This window comes from Sphaerodactylus townsendi, linkage group LG14 (assembly GCF_021028975.2).
Source record: "Sphaerodactylus townsendi isolate TG3544 linkage group LG14, MPM_Stown_v2.3, whole genome shotgun sequence".
In the NCBI taxonomy this organism is placed as follows: domain Eukaryota; kingdom Metazoa; phylum Chordata; class Lepidosauria; order Squamata; family Sphaerodactylidae; genus Sphaerodactylus; species Sphaerodactylus townsendi.
In genome coordinates, this window is record NC_059438.1 from 27,581,030 (window position 1) to 27,599,209 (window position 18,180).

Here is an 18,180-nt window from a genome sequence, read left to right on the forward strand (position 1 = left end):
ATACTTGTCTATATAATATTCATGTATGTTATATGACAAAACGTCTTTAGGACTGAGAAACATCTCTCCCATGAATTCTTAACATGTGCCTATGTCATTTTTCCTGTAGTGTTAGAAAGATGAAGAATTTAATATGGAATCTAAGGCCTTTTGGATGTAGAGGAGAGAAGGGTATGTGGGGTGTGCGTGACTTGCAAAGTTGAGAGTGGTAGGATTCCTTAGTAGCTGGCGCTGGATGAAGCTGGATGGGGAGGAAAGAATGGGAAGTGTACCCAAAGTAGAGCTTTGATACCCCACTGAGTTTGGTAGCAATAGTTGCCAGGAAGTTTCGTCCAGCCTGCTAAAGAAGGAGTGTTTGGGGAGTGTTTCCCCCTCTGATCCTCCTTCCCCATACTCTGTCCTTGTGGCTGCAATTTTTTCTTGACCAGAAGAGCATCAAGTGGCAGCAGCTCCTGAGGAAACAGCAGACCCTGAAGCTGTTGCTTGTGTCCTGGGAGAGGAAACCATTCCCTTAATTCTTTTGAGGGTCTTAGCAGAAGCTCAGTGCAGTGGTATGAAAGCTGCCAATTTTGTCCAAGAGTGGCATAAACAGGGGATGGTGGCTGTGGGGATGATGGGAATTTAGTTGTGCTGTTAAGGAGGCAGCTGCTGCTTGCATCAGATGATGGGGTGAGTGTTAAATTGGAAGAGAACAGTTATGCAGGCTTTGAACTGTTAGACCAGGCGTCTGCAACCTGTGACTCTCCAGATGTTCATGGACTACAATTCCCATCAGCCCCTGCCACCATGGCAACGTTTACAAGAGACCCTGCTTAGAAAGGGGCTGATGGGAATTGTAGTCCATGAACATTTGGAGAGACGCAGGTTGCAGACCCCTGTTTTAGACACTTGCAGAGATTCTTGTGGATGTTTGTGCTGTTTGGAAATTTTCTGAACCTCTGTTCTGCCTTTGTGTATGTTTCAGATACTGACTTTAAAGTTTGTGTAGATTTCAAGTGTTCTTCTGTCTTAGTGTCAAAGTGTGAAATTGATTTCGATTTGACGTAATTTTCTCCCCTAGGAAGCTGATAATGATCCTACAGGAGAAGCGGCAGCCAACACCCAGCAGACTCTGACGTTTTATGAGTTAGATTTGGGTTTGAATCACGTGGTCAGGAAATACAGTGAACCCTTGGAGGAACACGGCAACTTTCTTATAACAGGTACCATTACCCTGTTCATGGAAAAAGGCATCAGACTTGTATTAACAGAATTGTTGGAGATAATTTCATGCTCTCATGATATTTGATTTGATACAGGAGCTGAGATGTAACATTTTTGGAAGTGTTTGGAGCGATGGTGGGTTCTGTAAAAAGTGGTAATTGGGGGGAGTCAAAACACCAAAAAAATTGGATTTTTCAGTGCTCCCCTAGATTTCCTTATTTTTTTCAACTAGTGATCAATACCAGTTAAGTTTGAAAGGAGTGGGAGTGGTTCTATGGCTAGTAACCCCATCTGGGGGAGGGCCCCCCTGAATCCGCTAGTGCAGGGGTCTGCAACCTGTGTTTCTCCAGATGTTCATGGACTACAATTCCCATCAGCCCCTGCCAGCATGGCCAATTGTAGTCCATGAACATCTGGAGAGCCGCAGGTTGCAGAACCTTGCGCTAGTGGAAGTGATGTAGGCTTTCGCTGGTGGAAATGTCTTCCCCAGGGCACTTACCTTGGTGGAGGGGTGAAACTGCCAGCGTGCAGCTGTCACCAGCCTCTCCTGGCACTGGGAAGCGGCACAGGATCCTGCCCCAGCACATTAGTCAGCTTCCTCCCTACCGGTGGCGGGAAAGCGGACGGCCTCATAAGTCCATTCAGCTCCATAGAGGTTCCTTGATGGTGGAAAGGCTGTTTTGTTTGCAAGCCTTCCTTCTCTACCAGGAAGCCTCTCTGGGAGCAGAGGTACAGCGCAGTTGCAGTGCCACCTCTGCCTCCCTTGCCCTTGGACGGGGATGTAGGTTGCCTAGCAGTTCAAGTTCATTTTGCTGAAGAACAAAATTAGCTGTATGGTTAAATCCTCATTCCTTGTATTCCCTCAAGTTGTGATGTGTTAGTGTAAAAAAGAATGCAAACTTTTTGGAATGCATCCTGTGAATGATTTGCTGGAGTTTGCAGTTGACGTCTTATAAAATGTTAATGTTTTTTAGTCCCTGGAGGCTCTGATGGTCCCAGTGGGGTGCTGATTTGTTCAGAAAACTACATCACCTACAAGAATTTTGGTGACCAACCAGATATTCGATGTCCTATTCCGAGGAGAAGAGTAAGAATCTTTTGGCATTTCATATATTCTCTAGGCAGCTGGAAAAAAAGAACGTGGGGGTTTGAGTCGGGGATATGCATTGTGGCTTATACATGTGTGAATAGAAAAGTGCTGGATACTAAAGGTAATAGAAGGGTGGATTTGGTTTCTATGAATAGACTTTTGAATTCTTAAGCACAGTGCCTAGGATGGCATCTTCTCTGCCATATTGTACACCTCCCCTTACCATTCTTTTTGTTACGCCACCAGTGAGTGAGCTGACTCAAAGTATGGAAATCCCACAATCGTTACGCTCTTATTAAGAAACTCATTAAAATCAGAAACATCATTACAACTATATGAAGCTCCAGTTGCTTTATTTTGGCCTGTTGAGAAGGGAAATGCTAATATTATTTAGTCCTAATTAATCCCAGTATTATTTAAATGTGTGTACCCTGTTTTCTTTAAAATTGCTTGTTCAGTAAAATCCAGTCTTATCATCCTACAACTTATCTCACCCTTAATAATAAAAAGCTTGGGCAGGTCTCAGTCCTTTTTCCAGGTAGAAGTTCTTGAAGAGCCAGGGGTAAAGGGGAGGATGGTGCTGAACATCTTACTTGCTTAGCCCTGGCTGGAACCCCTGTTCTCCCCTGGAGAAGCAAACACATCTGAGTTCTAAGCAGAAAGTCTTATTGGAGGCAGAAATGAGAAGTTGGTCTCAGGTCACTTAAGGATGGAAAAAAACTGGTCACATTTGCAGCTAGCTGAGTTTACAGCTTTGGAACGGCATGACGTGAGGTTATGTCTCTTCTCTGAAGTTTGCCATGGAGTTGACATCGTCTTCTGATCAGGCTGCCATAAGACAAGTTGTGTCAGAAGTGAAAGTTTGAGTATTGCTCCTGAATGCTTCCGTGCGAGTCTTGGCAGAAGGCAGGAAGGAGGCTTGATAGGACTGGAACACCTCATGTCAGAAGGTGCAGAAATTAGAATAAGAAAAGTAGAAAAGGGAGTGGAGCAGCAGGAGATGGAACATTTGCAGAACAGATGGATTGAGGAAGAGGAATGTGATGGGAGGAGAGCGGGGATATATGTGTGGTGGATAATTTTTATGAAGTAAAAGGGCCAGGTGCTTGATCTTGATGCAGTGCCTACAGAGCTGGTACAAAGAGTGAAACCATCTGTGGTGGGAGAAAGATGAGCTTGCTGGAGGAGTTCTGCACCTAATGGGAAGAAAGTTGAAGCTAGCAAAGAGGTACAGGGAAAGAGATTTTGGAAATGTCCAAAGGGAACCCATGGTAGGTTTATGTGACTTGCTGGGTTGGATGTAGGAGAATAAGCAAGGGCAGCTCAAGTATCTCAGTCAAGTGTGTGGCAGAGTATTGATCTCGCAGCGACCTGAGGAATGTCAGAGAACTTGGTAGCAAAATGAGGTACAATTAAAGTCATCTTTGAGAAAGTATTTAGAAACTCCAGGAAGGGGCTGGATACTGCCAGGAAGAAGGATAGAGGGCAGTAGAGGTTCTAGGCATCTGGAACTTGGGAAGGTAGGAATAATTCACCCAGATTGATGCAAAAAAGTGTTGGGGTGGCAGGTAGCTTGGAGCAGTGATCCAGTTAGGCTGCCTTTTGTTTTTGGGTGTCTGATACTGTTCTTTTTAACAGAATGACTTGGATGACCCTGAGAGAGGCATGATCTTTGTCTGCTCTGCTACACACAAGACCAAGTCCATGTTCTTTTTCCTGGCTCAGACGGAGCAAGGTGATATCTTCAAAATCACTTTGGAGACTGACGAGGACATGGTACGTCTCAGTGCTGCTTTTGCTGTGGCGTGAGAGGGAGAGAATCTAGTTTGCTTGACTGAGCCAGTCTCATCTGATTCTCCAAGTAACTCCTTTGTGGTGTTTTCAGGTCACGGAGATTCGCTTAAAGTACTTTGACACAGTTCCTGTAGCGGCAGCCATGTGTGTGCTGAAAACCGGTTTCCTGTTTGTGGCTTCTGAGTTTGGGAACCAGTAAGGAAAATCTCTTAATTTCCTTCTCAGGTTTTGCTCAAATGTTGTAGCTTGGCATTCTGCTAGTATGTGTATGCCCTTTGTGGCAGTTACAGTGCCCTTTCCTCCAAATCTGGTGATGGTTAAAATGTGGCAAATGGGGGAATAGGGGAGGGAGGCCCTGCATCCTGCCATGGGGGCAAAGAGAGGGTGGGTGGAAGAGCTGTAGTCACAGCTGAAAGCCTCATTGCCTTGTAAGTTTCAAAAGTCCTGCACCTGTCTTGTTTCAGAACAAATGCTGAGGGCAGGAGCCATAATCCAGGGGTCCACAAATGGGGCTGGTTGGTACCTGAGGAGGTACATGAGGTTCTTGCCCCAAATGGGGAGGAGGCACTTGCTGTGGCCAGTACACAGCCCTCTGCTGAAACTGAGGGACAAAAGCATCACTCTTTGACAATTTCAGAAAAAAATAATAATTGGCATTTGTTAGTGGGTTAGTTTGCATTTTAAGGCATCCTTTTGTATGACAACCGTTCTTGCCTTGCACCTCCAGGGTGGGGCTCGCTCTGTGGTCTAGAACTCCCATTACTGGAAGGGGTGGAAAACCCTAAGAGTTATATCGCTTCCTGTACTGTTTGCCCTGCCTAGCAGGAACTGGACCAAGGCTTTCAATACAGAAAACCAGTGCAGTCTTCTCCTGGCTCATAGGTTTTGTTCAAGCAAACTGTTTTGGCAGTTGTCTTAATGGAAATAGTAAAGAATTGAGTTGGATCCAACTAGTTTTTCTGCTGGTGAAAAAGGGGGGAAGCTATCCTCTTTGACCACCAAAGACGCTATGCTAGGGATCATGGAGCCTACCTGGATAGAAGTCATGTGAGACCATGGCTGGTAGTAAGAAAGGGAATTGAGTGAGATAGTGGAAGGGAAATAGCTAGATCCAACACATTGTGAGTGAGACCATAAGCTTTCCCTCATTAATGGCACTGCAGCAGTCTCTGTCATAGGTTTCCGTAAAACAAACACACACATAGCTGTATTTGTCTGTACCCAAATCTAAAAACAAAAGCTGTGTAATGTTTTTTTATTAAGACCAGCCAGAACAATCCAGCACAGTGTGCAGCTTTTTGAGTGAACCAGAACTTCTAGTCAGTCCTCTAGATGGTGTTCTTGAGAAGGGGGAGAGATCTCTCATTAACATACCATGTGGAATTTGTTGCTCATATCATTGGGTGCAGGATGTAGCTAGTATGAGGCTGTTCTCTTGGCTTGTCGAGAGTGAGAAGCAGGAAACTGAAGCCTTCCCATTGAAAATGAAATGAACTGGTTGATCAAATATATCTCTTCTTGGCAGTTACCTGTACCAAATTGCTCACCTGGGAGATGATGATGAGGAGCCAGAGTTTTCCTCTGCCATGCCTCTGGAAGAAGGAGACACTTTCTTTTTCCAGCCACGGCCTCTCAAGAACCTGGTGTTGGTGGACGAACTGGACAGCCTGTCTCCAATATTGTGCTGTCAGGTAGAGTACATTTTACAGTTCTTGTCTATCCTTTAGCCATTTGGACCAGGCTACAGCATTCTCTGTTGCCTTCAGATGTTGAACAGTGCCTAATTGGCTGTACCTTTGTGGGGCTTCAGAAATGCAAGGAGAATGGGATTTCTTTTGTTAATTGTGTTTGTGTCTTCTTCTTTTAAAGCGTTTAGGGCCATGTTTTGCATTTAATTCCCTATTTTATCAGCCTCAAAGCAGAAGTACAAAAAAATTGCTTTTTGAATAGTGGTTTGCCATGGAGCAGAGTGGCTGTGTATAGTGTTGGACCACAAAGATCAGGTTACAATCTGCTGCACTACACCTTTCTTTTTGCTGTATTAATTTTCTACAAGATTTTCTGAGAGCCTAGGAAAGGAGGGAGTGGCAGTATAATACTAGTAACCTACTTGATGTAGTTCTTATACCCCTTCAACCAAGTACAGTAACTCCCTAGACCAGGGGTAGGGAACCTGCTGCTCTCCAGATGTTCAGGAACTACAATTCCCATCAGCCCCTACCAGCATGGCCAATTGGCCATGCTGACAGAGGCTGATGGGAATTGTAGTTCCTGAACATCTGGAGAGCCGCAGGTTCCCTACCCCTGCCCTAGACAAAGATTCAAGAACAAATCCAGAAGGCAGACACTGGCAGCCCTGAAGCGGCTGGCTGTGCCGTAAATTCAGTCTAGTGCACAATATCTAACAGATATGAAAGTGTCTGAGGTGAGTTTGGGGTGCTCACTCTCTGCCTAAACCATTCAAGGGTGCTGCTGTGTTCTGAATAAGCTTTATACAGATGTGGTGGCCAGTTGGTCACCAACCAGTTTCTGTCATTTTAAACACGCCCACAGATTTTTGTGCACTAGTTTCTAGGAAGCTGTCCATGTGTGGTGCGAGTTGCGGTATGACTTTTCAACCAAACTTTATGTGGCTATTTAACTAGACTTCAGGTGGATATCAGAAATCCCAGTGAAGTAGAAATGGTGATATGTATCTGATTATGTGGTTAGATGTTCATAGCAGTCTGCTTGGCTTTATTTGCAGATTGCTGATCTGGCTAATGAAGATACACCCCAGTTATATGTGGCCTGTGGAAGGGGACCTCGATCCTCATTGAGAGTTCTAAGACATGGACTTGAGGTAAGAAGGCCAACGGAGAAGTAGGTAGTTGCTAATGTCCACAGTATGTCAGCTTTGCAACAACGTCTGGCTGTGTCACCACTTACTGTGTAGGCTTTTCTTTGAATTATGTCTTCATTCTGTCGCTCTTGTTGAGCAAACAGAGTTGCTTGATACTGTCACCAACTCAAAGTGGCAGGAGAGCCAGGGCACAAATACTTGCAACAACCAAAGCAGTGCCTTTATGAATCTATCTCTGGATTTTTCCTCTTCTGTCAGACGTGATCACCTTTGCATAAGCTGAGAAATGAATTTGCTGCCCTTTTTTTTAAAGCTAGTCACCATATGTTGGGTTGAGAGTAGGACCTATTTTATGCACAGTTTGATTTTTTTCCCCTCTCCTTCAAATGTATATGCCCTTGTTGAGACCCAAAACTCCCAAGTTATATCATCAGCTTGACAGGCACATGTTTTGTAAACCAAAGCTTTCGTCCCTGGTACCTCCCACTCAGAGATCCTGGCAGAAGTGGCTGGATTAAATTCTTTGCTTGGTGGGCCAGTGGTTTGATGGGGCAGAACAATTTCAAAAGTTCATAGTGATGCTCAGGAGTAGGGACTGCAACTTCAGATCTCTCCTTAGCTGTGCCGGTCTTCATGTGATGAAGACAGTGTCTGATCTGAGCTTTAGCTATAAAACAAAATGTTTTATTTTCCTAGGTATCTGAGATGGCCGTCTCAGAGTTGCCTGGTAACCCCAATGCTGTCTGGACAGTGAGGAGACATGTTGAAGGTAAGAGCTCTTGTTGCATATGATGCCCAGAGAAAGTTGTGCCAACTTAATACTTTCAAAATTCAGAGACAGGGTTTAGAATTTTGCTGGTCACTTTGAAGCATCTTTATGTAGTTCAAATGGCTTGCAATCTGCTATTGAGAAAGTGTCTGCTGTTTCTCCAAAGCAGTTTTCAGGGCTGCTTGCATTAAGTTTAAAATGCAGGTTCATGTATTTTCTTTGGAAAAAATGGTAAATGTTATGTGGAAATTACAAAGCAGGCTGCAGTGTTGGAGAATTGAGAAGCTGTAGGCAGCTCCTCTGTCCGGTATTTCTCACAGTATATCAACATCTGCTTCTGACTGTAAACGGACTATAAGGGAGCATGCGTTGTGTGAAAAACTGTTTTGCCTGTGCGGTAGGACTGTGCGGTAGGTGTTGTGGTGAATTCTGTTTCGGGCTCATTTGGCAGTGTTGCCCTTGAAAGTCATAGGCTATTTAACTACTTAACTACTTCCATTAACTGCTTAACTACTCCCATTGCATTATCACTGGCACCTGCATTGGATTGATTCACAAAGCCCACCCAGCAGGAATTGCTTCTGTGGAGCAGCCCTTGGCTTGCTACCCATCTTCTGGTTCCAATGCCCAGTTCCCGAAATTAGTGCCAAGGCTGTTGAAGCTGTGAGCTGACTTGCAGAGATTCCATCTTAGGGCAGGCTGCATAATATGTGGTTTGGCCTGACTGTTGAATAAGGGTTATAATGTACAGGCTTTTGCTGTTAGCACAATTCATGGATAGCATAGAGAGATACAGTCTTTCAGAACCTGCTCAATTGCAGAAGGAGGTTTATGTTGAGGGGCCATGACTCGATAGCAGAGAATCTGCTTTGTATGTAAAAGGGGGCCAGTAGTCAAGCTATGTAAATTATTTCGGGTGAGATTCTGGAGAGTTCTTGGTCAGTCAGTGGTATTGAGTGAGGTAGACCTTTGGTATAAAGCAGCTTCATATGGCCCACATTTATTTATTTATTTTAATTTCAAGAACGGTTAAGGAAAGAGCTAAATGCAGCAGTTGCTGGCTTTCATTCAGAATGTTATGTTATCTTCTCTTCCCTTATAACAGGTATTAGTGGTTATAAAAAAAAGAGAGAACTGCTTCAGTTTTGAATCTTAAATAAATAAAATAAAAATATACAAATGCTTATATAAATTAAATAGCCCTTCCTAGTTGCAGATGCTGAAGACTTGTCTTTTTAATGTATCACGATTGGGTCACGGGTAGTTGGCCTGTGTTGCTGTGAAAGCTTTCCTGCAGCAAACCAATAGCTTCCTTGGCCAGCCTACATATGCAGATTCACCAGTTTCAGCATTTAGGTGTTGGTTTGGAAGAAGCCTTCCTGATATGGAAGAATTGTTTGAAATCTACTTCCTTATTGGTGTTCTGATAAGTGCTGGGGAAAATACTGATCTTAGGGTTTCTCTTCATTTGCTAATTTTGCATGAAGCAAAACTTGCTCTACACAGCTTTCTTTCCCATGTTACAATAAATCAGGAAATGTTCTGCAAATAAATTCCCGTCTCCTATAACTGTGTAGGCAGGCCAAGTTTGCAAATTGCTGTATAATAGAGCAGAGACACTCTATGAGGAGGTTTTTCTTTTGCCGTTGATGTCGGAATGCATCTCATGACCACGCTTAATCATCAGTAGTTTGGCAAGATATGCACCAACATTCATTGTGTTGTAATGCAATAAAGCAGCATCAAACAAGTATGAAATTACATGAACAAATGTGTGCTTTGCTAGTAATCATGCCTGTGTACCAGTTCTCTATTTCTGAATTTTCTTCTTTCTCCCATGTGTATCCAATAAAGCACTTCAAGAACAATACTAACCTTGGCTGGTATGTGGTCCATCATTCTACCAATACCAAGCCTTCTTTTTTCTTCCACAGGTGGCTGGTGGTGGAGGTGCTGATCCCCTCCCACAGGTGTGTACCTACAGCCAGGGGCCTTTGCACTGTGCCACAGGTTACCCAGGGAAAAGAGACGCAAAAGGCTCTTCTGTGTTTTTAGAAACAAATCCTACCAACTTTTCTACACATGGGCAGGCATGAATATTTGTACCTTATACTGGTTTGCCTTCAGACCTCAGCCTTTCCTCTGAGGTTTTCAGATAAGAAAGGCTTTTGCCCTCTCATTGTTCTTAGAATGATGAGATTTGTATTTTAATCTCACATACCCCTCATTTATTTGGATATACATTTCCCTTTTTTTTTACTGGCTTGAAGCCAACTTCATTTCAGCAGTCACCTTTTATTAAGTGTAAATGCATATGCATGTTGATTCTTTTGTGAGCACTCTGGGTCAGACCTGGGATAACCCATTATATTTTAATGAGGTATGTGGGTGTGTTTAGCTGTGTGACTGTGGAGGTGAGAGTTGTAACAAAATTTCGCTACAGCTATTTTATGAATAGGGTTTGTTTGCCAGAGCTTCCGCTCCACATTGAAATAAACTGTGAAACAACGGCCTAATGCCAATACTTTGGCTTGCTTGTAAGACCAGGATTTTTATTCACAAGAAAGAGGGATAGGGAAGGGGGTCTTTTTTTTTAGCCCACTGCTTCCTCTTACTAATGTTTATCACTAGGGGTAACAAGAATCATCAGGCCTAGGAGAAGGTTTTGAGGACATTAGCAACAGTTGCCTGCCATTGGCACATTCTCGGTGTGCGGGGGACATATTTCCCTCTGTGCGTGCTTGCTTGCGGGCAAAAGGTGAGCCTGTATCCTTAAAAGGGAGTTGTTCTTTTGGCTCATTTCCCCAAGTGGGAACTAAAACAGGAGCTACTCCTTTCTACATGTATTATGTGAATAAGTGACCTTGCTTGTGCTGAGAGTTTAGGCACCTTTTGAAAGCGAAGGATCGGAATTGACCATGTTGGTTTAGAGTAAGGATAGGTTTTATGATGAGAGAGTGGACTCTGTGTTTCCCCACATCAAGTGAGAGTTGCGTTGGGAAAGTCTGACCCCTACCCATGTGGCAGATTAATACTGGGAGACAGTGGTATGTGCGTACATGATGGTGATTATGGTGTGCCTGCATGTGGTGCTGTTTCTCCCTCCTGCCCACATTTTGAGTGGGTGAGCATATTGCTAAGGTATGATGAATAAAATACCAGTTTTGTGAAGGGGAAGTCCATCTGTATTCTGGATTTAATCCAGGGTGAGTCTTCAGCCTGACTTATATAACCAAAACTGGGTCAGATGAAACAGGCTGGGTTCATCTTTCTTCAACCTGTCAACCTGAGTTCTGGGTTTAGCCCAGCCAGCAGGATTAAACGGATCCATGGCCTCTTGTAATTCCTTTGCCTTCTGCCACTGTCATCCCAGAACTGTGTTTCTGAACCTGATGATAGGAGGAATTCTGTTAGCATATTGCCTACTCTGCTGCCTGGCGATTGTCTTTGCTGAGCTCACCAGGGTCATCTCCGCTGTGGACTCCATGTTGTTTTTGGGGGAGGGACATAATCTTGTTTCCTGAGGCTTTCTTGCCTGGGGTAGCTCAGGATTTCATGTCAATAATGGGCTTCTCTCAAAATATTTCTGGCCATATACATGTAGCTGGATCTGGTGTTCTGCTCCTGGCATGAAGATATTCTTGGGGTGGGAGATCTCGGTGTGCATTTTCATCAGTGGTGGGGTGGCAGGGGCGGTAAGGAGAAAAGCGGACTGTGAAAATAGTCACTTTGCAGAAGGTAAGCCCATCTGGGGCAGGAGAAGGTCAGCCTATCTGGGGCTGGGGGGAAGGTAAGCCCATCTGGGGCCTGGAAAACTCCTTCCCCCATATGTATTACCCTGAGTTCCTTGATGGGAGAATGGAGAAGAGTCATGGGGTATACGGTTGTGGCAGTACAGTATCATTTGAGGTCACTGGCAATTGTGGCTGCAATCATATGAGCACTCCTGCAGTCCTCCCACATACATCTTTGGGTTGGGCTCTATGGAGGAGCCAGAGGGGGCACCAGAGGCAGGCTGCTGTTCCTCTGGGCTTCTTGAGTGGCTGAGACCCACAGCAATCTCCCTTTTTGTGTTGATAACTGCTGCCTAGGGAAGTGGGGAGAGGAGGAGGGGCCCCTTTCTGCTCCACTTTGCTTCTTACAAACCCTTTCTTCTCCCAAAACTGTCCTCCCAAACAATATTACTGCAGCTGGTATATGAGCAGTGGTTTTTGTCACCTTTGCCAAGACAAATAGAAACTGTAAGCCCTGAGGTGGGGGTGGAGTGCACTGTCAGCTCATAGAAATAGACAGTCTTTATTTGGCACTTGTGGCCTAAATATTTCCCAAGCTCTCTAAGGCCACAGAAGCTGGCTGGGATGCTGCAGTCGCCATGACCTGGAAAATTGGATGCAGAGTTGGGTGTCATGAGTCATAGCTGAAGAGCCACTGACCTAGAAGGGGTAGAATAGCAACACATTAAATATTGTAGATGAGGGAGCTGTGAAGTTAATATTAAAATAAATGTCACTTAAATTCTCTACTGGAGGTGCTCTTTTATAACGTCCAACTGTGGGATGGGCTTCCACTTCCTATGCATTTGCAAGGGAGGATCGGAAAAAAGCAGTCATTCTTGGAAACCTTCAAGGAGAAAACACATCATGTAGTTCTGATTGCTGTGGCATTGGCTTCTAAATGAGGGACTCTGTGTGAAAATGCCTCACTGCTCTTGTTGCAGTGATCAGAGAAGGCAGTGGCTACCAGATGTCTGTAGCTGGACAGTTCCCTCTACCTCTTACGTCGCACCACTGTTGCTACCACTCTTGTCATCTTTGTGTGACCTGAGAAGGTGGAAGTAAATGATGCTCCTTGCCCGGCTGCTCAGTCAGTTTTTTTTCTCTAAATTTATTCCAAAGTTCCTAAAAGGAACCTAGCTACAGAATTTAAAATCACAGAAGAAGAGTTGTTTAGTAGGAATGCAACCTTCCCAGCAACAGAGTATTCCTTAAACGTAGCAGGAAGCAGAGTCAAAAGCCTGGTCCTAGCTTCTTCGTATTTGGGGCAGTTAAGCATTATATGTTCCATGGATTGCACCACTATAGTACAGTGGGGGCATTTCCGCTCTTGCGCTCAGTCAGTTGCACAGACTGCTCAAAGGACAAATTGTCCTGAAGGCACTGTGATCTATATAGCATGTGGGCTTAGGGCTTCCATGCAGTGCATTCTGATCGTGGAGGTCTGCAGGTTAGCTGCATCTGGGTTGCTTGCCAGTCATTCAAAGTATGGGGAATAGATCCGGGAAGATACGAGCATCAGCCTTCTGCTTTATCGCATTCTGCAAAGCACTCTGCTTTGACTTCTCAGTTTTTGATCGTGAACTGTACTTGTGTCTTTGGAGCCTGGCAGCTTCCTCCTGCTATTTCACTGTTGGTCGTCTTCACTGGTAGTGGAGGGCTCTGAGGTTGAAATATTGATACGTGCATAGGAGAACAGTAGCCAAAATGGCTATGCAGTTGTCTTCACATGACAAAGGAGAAAAGAAACTGTCTGGTGGGATGAGTATGTGGCACCCATACATGTTTACCTGATGGTGTTGGTCAGGATTTGTGTTGGGTTTGTTTGCTGATGTCAGTCACTTTCTACCTGCCCAATTTCCCCTGCCCAGTTCTGTTGCTGCCATGGAGTGATAGCCATCCTGGCTCCACTGTCTCTCTCACACACACAAAAATAACAATCTCCAGTAATACAAATCCTCATCAGAATAGCAAAGCACACAGCAGTTATTCAGAGGCAAGAATTCAGCAGTTCGGTGTGAGCACAGTTTATAAGGTAGAATTTGAATTCTTACGAAGACGAGGCAGCCGAATCTATCCTTTGGACTCATTCATTGAGAAAAGAGGAAAAAACCCTTCGGCACCCCAGATGTGTGCACTGAATTTCAGTTCCAAGAACAAATGCTGGTTTTCAGTATTATTTTTCATGATTGTGTATAATTAATTTTCATCTGCAGTTGGACTTTTGCTTCATTGCAGATGAGGGAAAAGTGAATTCTGTTTTTGAGATGGGCAGTGCCTTCTGTTTCGCAACTTTGGAGCCCTTCTTTTTCTCTCACCTGCAGCATCCATTGGACTAGAAAGTGAAAATTAATATGCTGTTGTGGATAAGGGTAGGGACTATGCTTAATTCCAGTTGTATTCTCATCTGGACGTTTTGGAATGCAGGTCAAGTGGGATCATTGTATAAATGGAGGCAAGGTCAGGTGACTCGTATTCCACCCTCACTCACTTTCAAGTCCCTTGATTTCTCATCTTGTGCCACTTGCTGTTATCAAACAACCTGATTTTGTTAGCCGCAGAATATTTGGCATGGACTTCAGAATTTAGATACAGCCCTTTCCCACAGGAAGCATGGCCTGCCAATAACTTCAGAAGGCGCCAGTCAAGTTTTTACTGCTTGGGTGGTTAATGGGCTGCAACAGAGCCACAACTTATTCAGGCAACCTGGAGGATTTTGGGCAGGGTCAGGAGCGTTTGTGGGTCCGGTTTGGAGCTAGAGCAAGATCTGCTTCCCTAGCACAAGGCTTAGTTTGGGCTGTCCTATTTTTGAACTTGGATAGTAGCCAAACAGTTGCTTCAACCTGTTAGATTTTTGTGTGTGTAGAAAAGCCACATTCTGAAATTCACCTTGAACCCTTGTTATGAGCTTCTTGCCTAGGGGCGTTAATGGGAGGACACATTTGTTGCAGCGGTTGAAGAATGTTTGGCCACATATTTGGTTAGCACACTTGTTTTTCTTGAGCTCCTAATATTGATGATCATCCTCTTCCCCCCCTTTCTCTAATTAGATGAGTTTGATGCTTATATCATCGTGTCCTTCGTCAATGCCACCCTGGTACTGTCTATTGGAGAAACTGTAGAGGAAGTGACAGACTCTGGATTCCTGGGCACCACACCTACCTTGTCCTGCTCATTGTTGGGGGATGATGCTTTGGTGCAAGTAAGAGTGCATCTTATCCTTTTGTACATTCTCCATCTCTTCCCCACAACTCCCCCCCCCACCCTTGCTGTCTGCCTTTCAGGGCCTTACTTCCAATGAAAATGTGTTACTGTCTCAAGTGTCTATGATTTGGCTATGGTGATGTTGTGTTCACTCTTGTGGTGACCCTACACTTTTAGGTGCACTGAGAATATTTTTCCCTCCAGAAGATAGTCGTTCTGTCCCCTTGGGAACCGAGTAACCCTTATTTTATGAGTGTAACATAAGTGATTTTATATAAGTATAGAAATTTTGTCTAACTGTTAACTAATATATTTGGACACATTTCTCAATCCCTGTCAAGAGGTTAATAATAACTTAATTTACAGAAAGTTTTAAATATTGTCTGTTTTCCATGGGAATTTATCATTCCAGTTAGGTCTCTATGCCTCCTGACACTGGAATTATTAGAATTCCTTCACCTCTAGATAGCTTGAGAGCATACATTTACCCTTAGGTAAAATCTTAGCAGTTTGGCCTAACACCAGACTATGGACAATCTACCATATGGTTATTCCTTCTTCACACAGAGTATGATCTGGATTTTACCTTCTGTCCCTCAGAAGACTCCCTTCCCTCTTTGGGTACTGATTCAATTAGAAGCCTCACCACTTTTCTCCTTCACCATAACTCTCCCAAAGATAATCAATATCCTTATGTGTCTGTCTGTGTTAAGCTTTGACAAAAGAAAACAGATCGGACCAGCTCAGCCACATCTGTCTGACAGTCCCTTCAGAAATCAAAGCTTTTAGAGTTCTTTGCTCATCTTCTTCCTCTTCAAAACTCTCCTCCAACTGTCTTTTCTGTTTAAATTAACCCTTCACTGATTGACTGGAGGAAAGAGTTCCAGTTAATCAAAAGCAACATCTTGCTCTCTTTTATACTTCTATCGTTAACTCTTTACATTCAGGCTGGCTCTGCTTATGTCTCGCATATGTAACCTGTCCTGAGCTAGTTTTGGAACCATCTAGAACTTTAATCTGGGAGGTGGTGCTAACCCCTTATCTTGGAAGCTGTGTGAGTTTCTTCCATAAAGTTTATTTCCCATGATTAGTGGGCCATATTATATTGTATTGTATTGTATTGTATTGTATTATTTGATTTGTATACCGCCCTGACATAATAACTAGAAGATGGTCAAGGAATTGACTGCTAACAGGTCCCTGTTTTTCTCCCTTCAGGTTTACCCTGATGGCATCCGGCATATCAGAGCAGATAAAAGAGTTAATGAGTGGAAGACGCCTGGCAAGAAAACTATTGTCAAGTGTGCTGTGAACCAGAGACAAGTGGTGATAGCGCTGACGGGAGGAGAGCTCGTCTACTTTGAGATGGACCCGGTAGGTGATCTAATGCTGTCTGAATGTGCAATCTGGCCTCTTTTGTGGCAGGCAGAACAGCACTTCAGACACGCCGTTATAGCAGAGTGGCAAAAAAAATAGTCCTTGGGATGTGTTTTGAGCAGAACTTGCCTCTTGTCTTTTTGAATTGTGAACAATGATGCCCAAACTCTGGAGAGCTCTGTTAACAAGAATGGGAAGTAAAAACAGTTGGAGACGGCACTCTACAATTGGCATGCTTTAATAAAAAGGCTTAACTAACTTCATCTGCTGGTGTAGGGATGTGTCCCAGGCAACTCATACCAAAGTCATCCTACTGGAGGTTTTCAGCATGCCCCCAAATCCTTTTGTTTCTTCTTCCAGTTAGTGCAGCTGAGGAGATCTCAGTGTTAGTTCTCAGTACCTTGTAATTAACTCACAGGTCTAGCTTGAAATAGTGGGAACTTGCAATTGATGTGCCAAAATGTGTGTCGTCCCTCACCAGTCAGGGCAGCTGAATGAATACACAGAGAGGAAGGAGATGTCTGCTGATGTGGTGTGCATGAGCTTGGCCAACGTTCCCCCTGGAGAGCAGCGCTCCCGTTTCCTTGCTGTTGGGCTGGTGGATAATACTGTCCGCATCATTTCACTCGATCCCTCGGTAAGTGCCTGCTCAACCTTTCTCTTGTGTGTGTGTACCTTGTTCTTCATGGCTTCTTTGTAGTAAAACTTGTTACGGAGTAGCAGGAAGTTCTAGGATGATATCTTCATAAGATGTTCCCTTCCAGATGACTGAGATAAACATCTGGGGGTCTTCCAAAGGCACAGGAACACTAGTTTATAAGCAGCATATTGGAAACCAGCAAACCCCTAAAGCAGGCAGCAGAACTGCTAATCCTGCCTCAGATCTCCTAAGAGCATGTGGCCCCTTGCAACCCTCCCAGGCTTCTTGTAACTCTAAACTCAATTGCACATGCTCACTGAAAATGCAGAATGCAACTGCCACTTCTCACTCTTCTGCTAGCTGAAGGCTGAGATACTTGAAAAGTGTAAAGAAGGTTTCCAGTTCAAGGAACATTAAACCAGGTGATAGGTTTATTCATAATAATCAGGGATCCCAGAAGCTGTTCCACTATAAGTTCAGGTACTTCTCTCTGGGCTTCTGCAGCAGTGGCGTAGTAGTTAAGAGCAGGTGTACTCTAATCTGGAGGAACCGGGTTTGATTCCTCGCTCTGCCACCTGAGCTGTGGAGGCTTATCTGGGGAATTCAGATTAGCCTGTGCACTCCAACACATGCCAGCTGGGTGACCTTGGGCTAGTCACAGCTCTGCAGAGCTCTCTAAGCCCCACCTACCTCACAGGGTGTTTGTTGTGAGGGGGGAAGGGAAAGGAGATTGTAACCCATAACACTATTCATTATTTTTTAACTCAATTTTAAATGAATGGAATTCTTAAAGTTCATAGTAAGTTTTATTGCTATGACAATATTTCCTCAAGCTTTTTCATCTTCAAATCTTATGGTATGTGGTAAATATGAGTGTGCCTATAAATCTGATAATGTCCTTCTAGGAACCAGAGGGATTTTTGAGTCTACCATGATAGGACCCAGATGCTTTGTTAGAGTGATTGGTGGGATGTTATATTTGAAAGGCTAAGACACGTTGTTCTAAGGAACAGATCCTCAACACTCCTGTGCACAGTCAGTGGCCTCAACAAGATGTATCTGTTTTGATCACATCAGGCTGAAGCATGGGAGATCACATGGTTCCCCACATGCAAGTGTTAGTACCTCAGATGTGAGGTTGCGACCGCCTCTTCTCCCTGAATTTTGGCTGCGGATGTATGAGGAATTTTTTCACGTGGGGGAATATTCACATATACAGTTCTTCTCCTGTACTCTAAAGCAGAACAAATGCATCCTGGGAACTGATCCTTCCACCTGTGTTTCTGTGGGTGATGTAGTTGCATCCTCTTCCTTTCTTCCACAGGACTGCCTTCAGCCTTTGAGTATGCAGGCCCTTCCTGCCCAGCCAGAATCACTGTGTATTGTTGAAATGGGTGGAGCTGAGAAGCAGGATGAACTGGGGGAAAGAGGCTCCATTGGCTTCTTATACCTGAACATTGGCTTGCAGGTGAGGAGTTGGCAGCTTGG

General features: G+C 44.2%; 1 protein-coding gene across 1 annotated transcript in view; it reads left to right on the forward strand.

Annotated features, from left to right (window-relative positions):
- Window positions 1-18,180, forward strand: part of SF3B3 (splicing factor 3b subunit 3) — a 35,482-nt gene that overhangs the window by 4,739 nt on the left and 12,563 nt on the right. Inside the window, exons 5-15 of the mRNA XM_048515251.1 lie at window positions 1,061-1,202; window positions 2,178-2,290; window positions 3,932-4,069; window positions 4,179-4,282; window positions 5,613-5,778; window positions 6,834-6,929; window positions 7,626-7,698; window positions 14,522-14,673; window positions 15,894-16,049; window positions 16,534-16,689; window positions 18,017-18,160. Of these exons, the coding sequence (XP_048371208.1) occupies window positions 1,061-1,202; window positions 2,178-2,290; window positions 3,932-4,069; window positions 4,179-4,282; window positions 5,613-5,778; window positions 6,834-6,929; window positions 7,626-7,698; window positions 14,522-14,673; window positions 15,894-16,049; window positions 16,534-16,689; window positions 18,017-18,160 (1,440 nt within the window). The remainder of the gene's footprint in view (window positions 1-1,060; window positions 1,203-2,177; window positions 2,291-3,931; window positions 4,070-4,178; window positions 4,283-5,612; window positions 5,779-6,833; window positions 6,930-7,625; window positions 7,699-14,521; window positions 14,674-15,893; window positions 16,050-16,533; window positions 16,690-18,016; window positions 18,161-18,180) is intronic.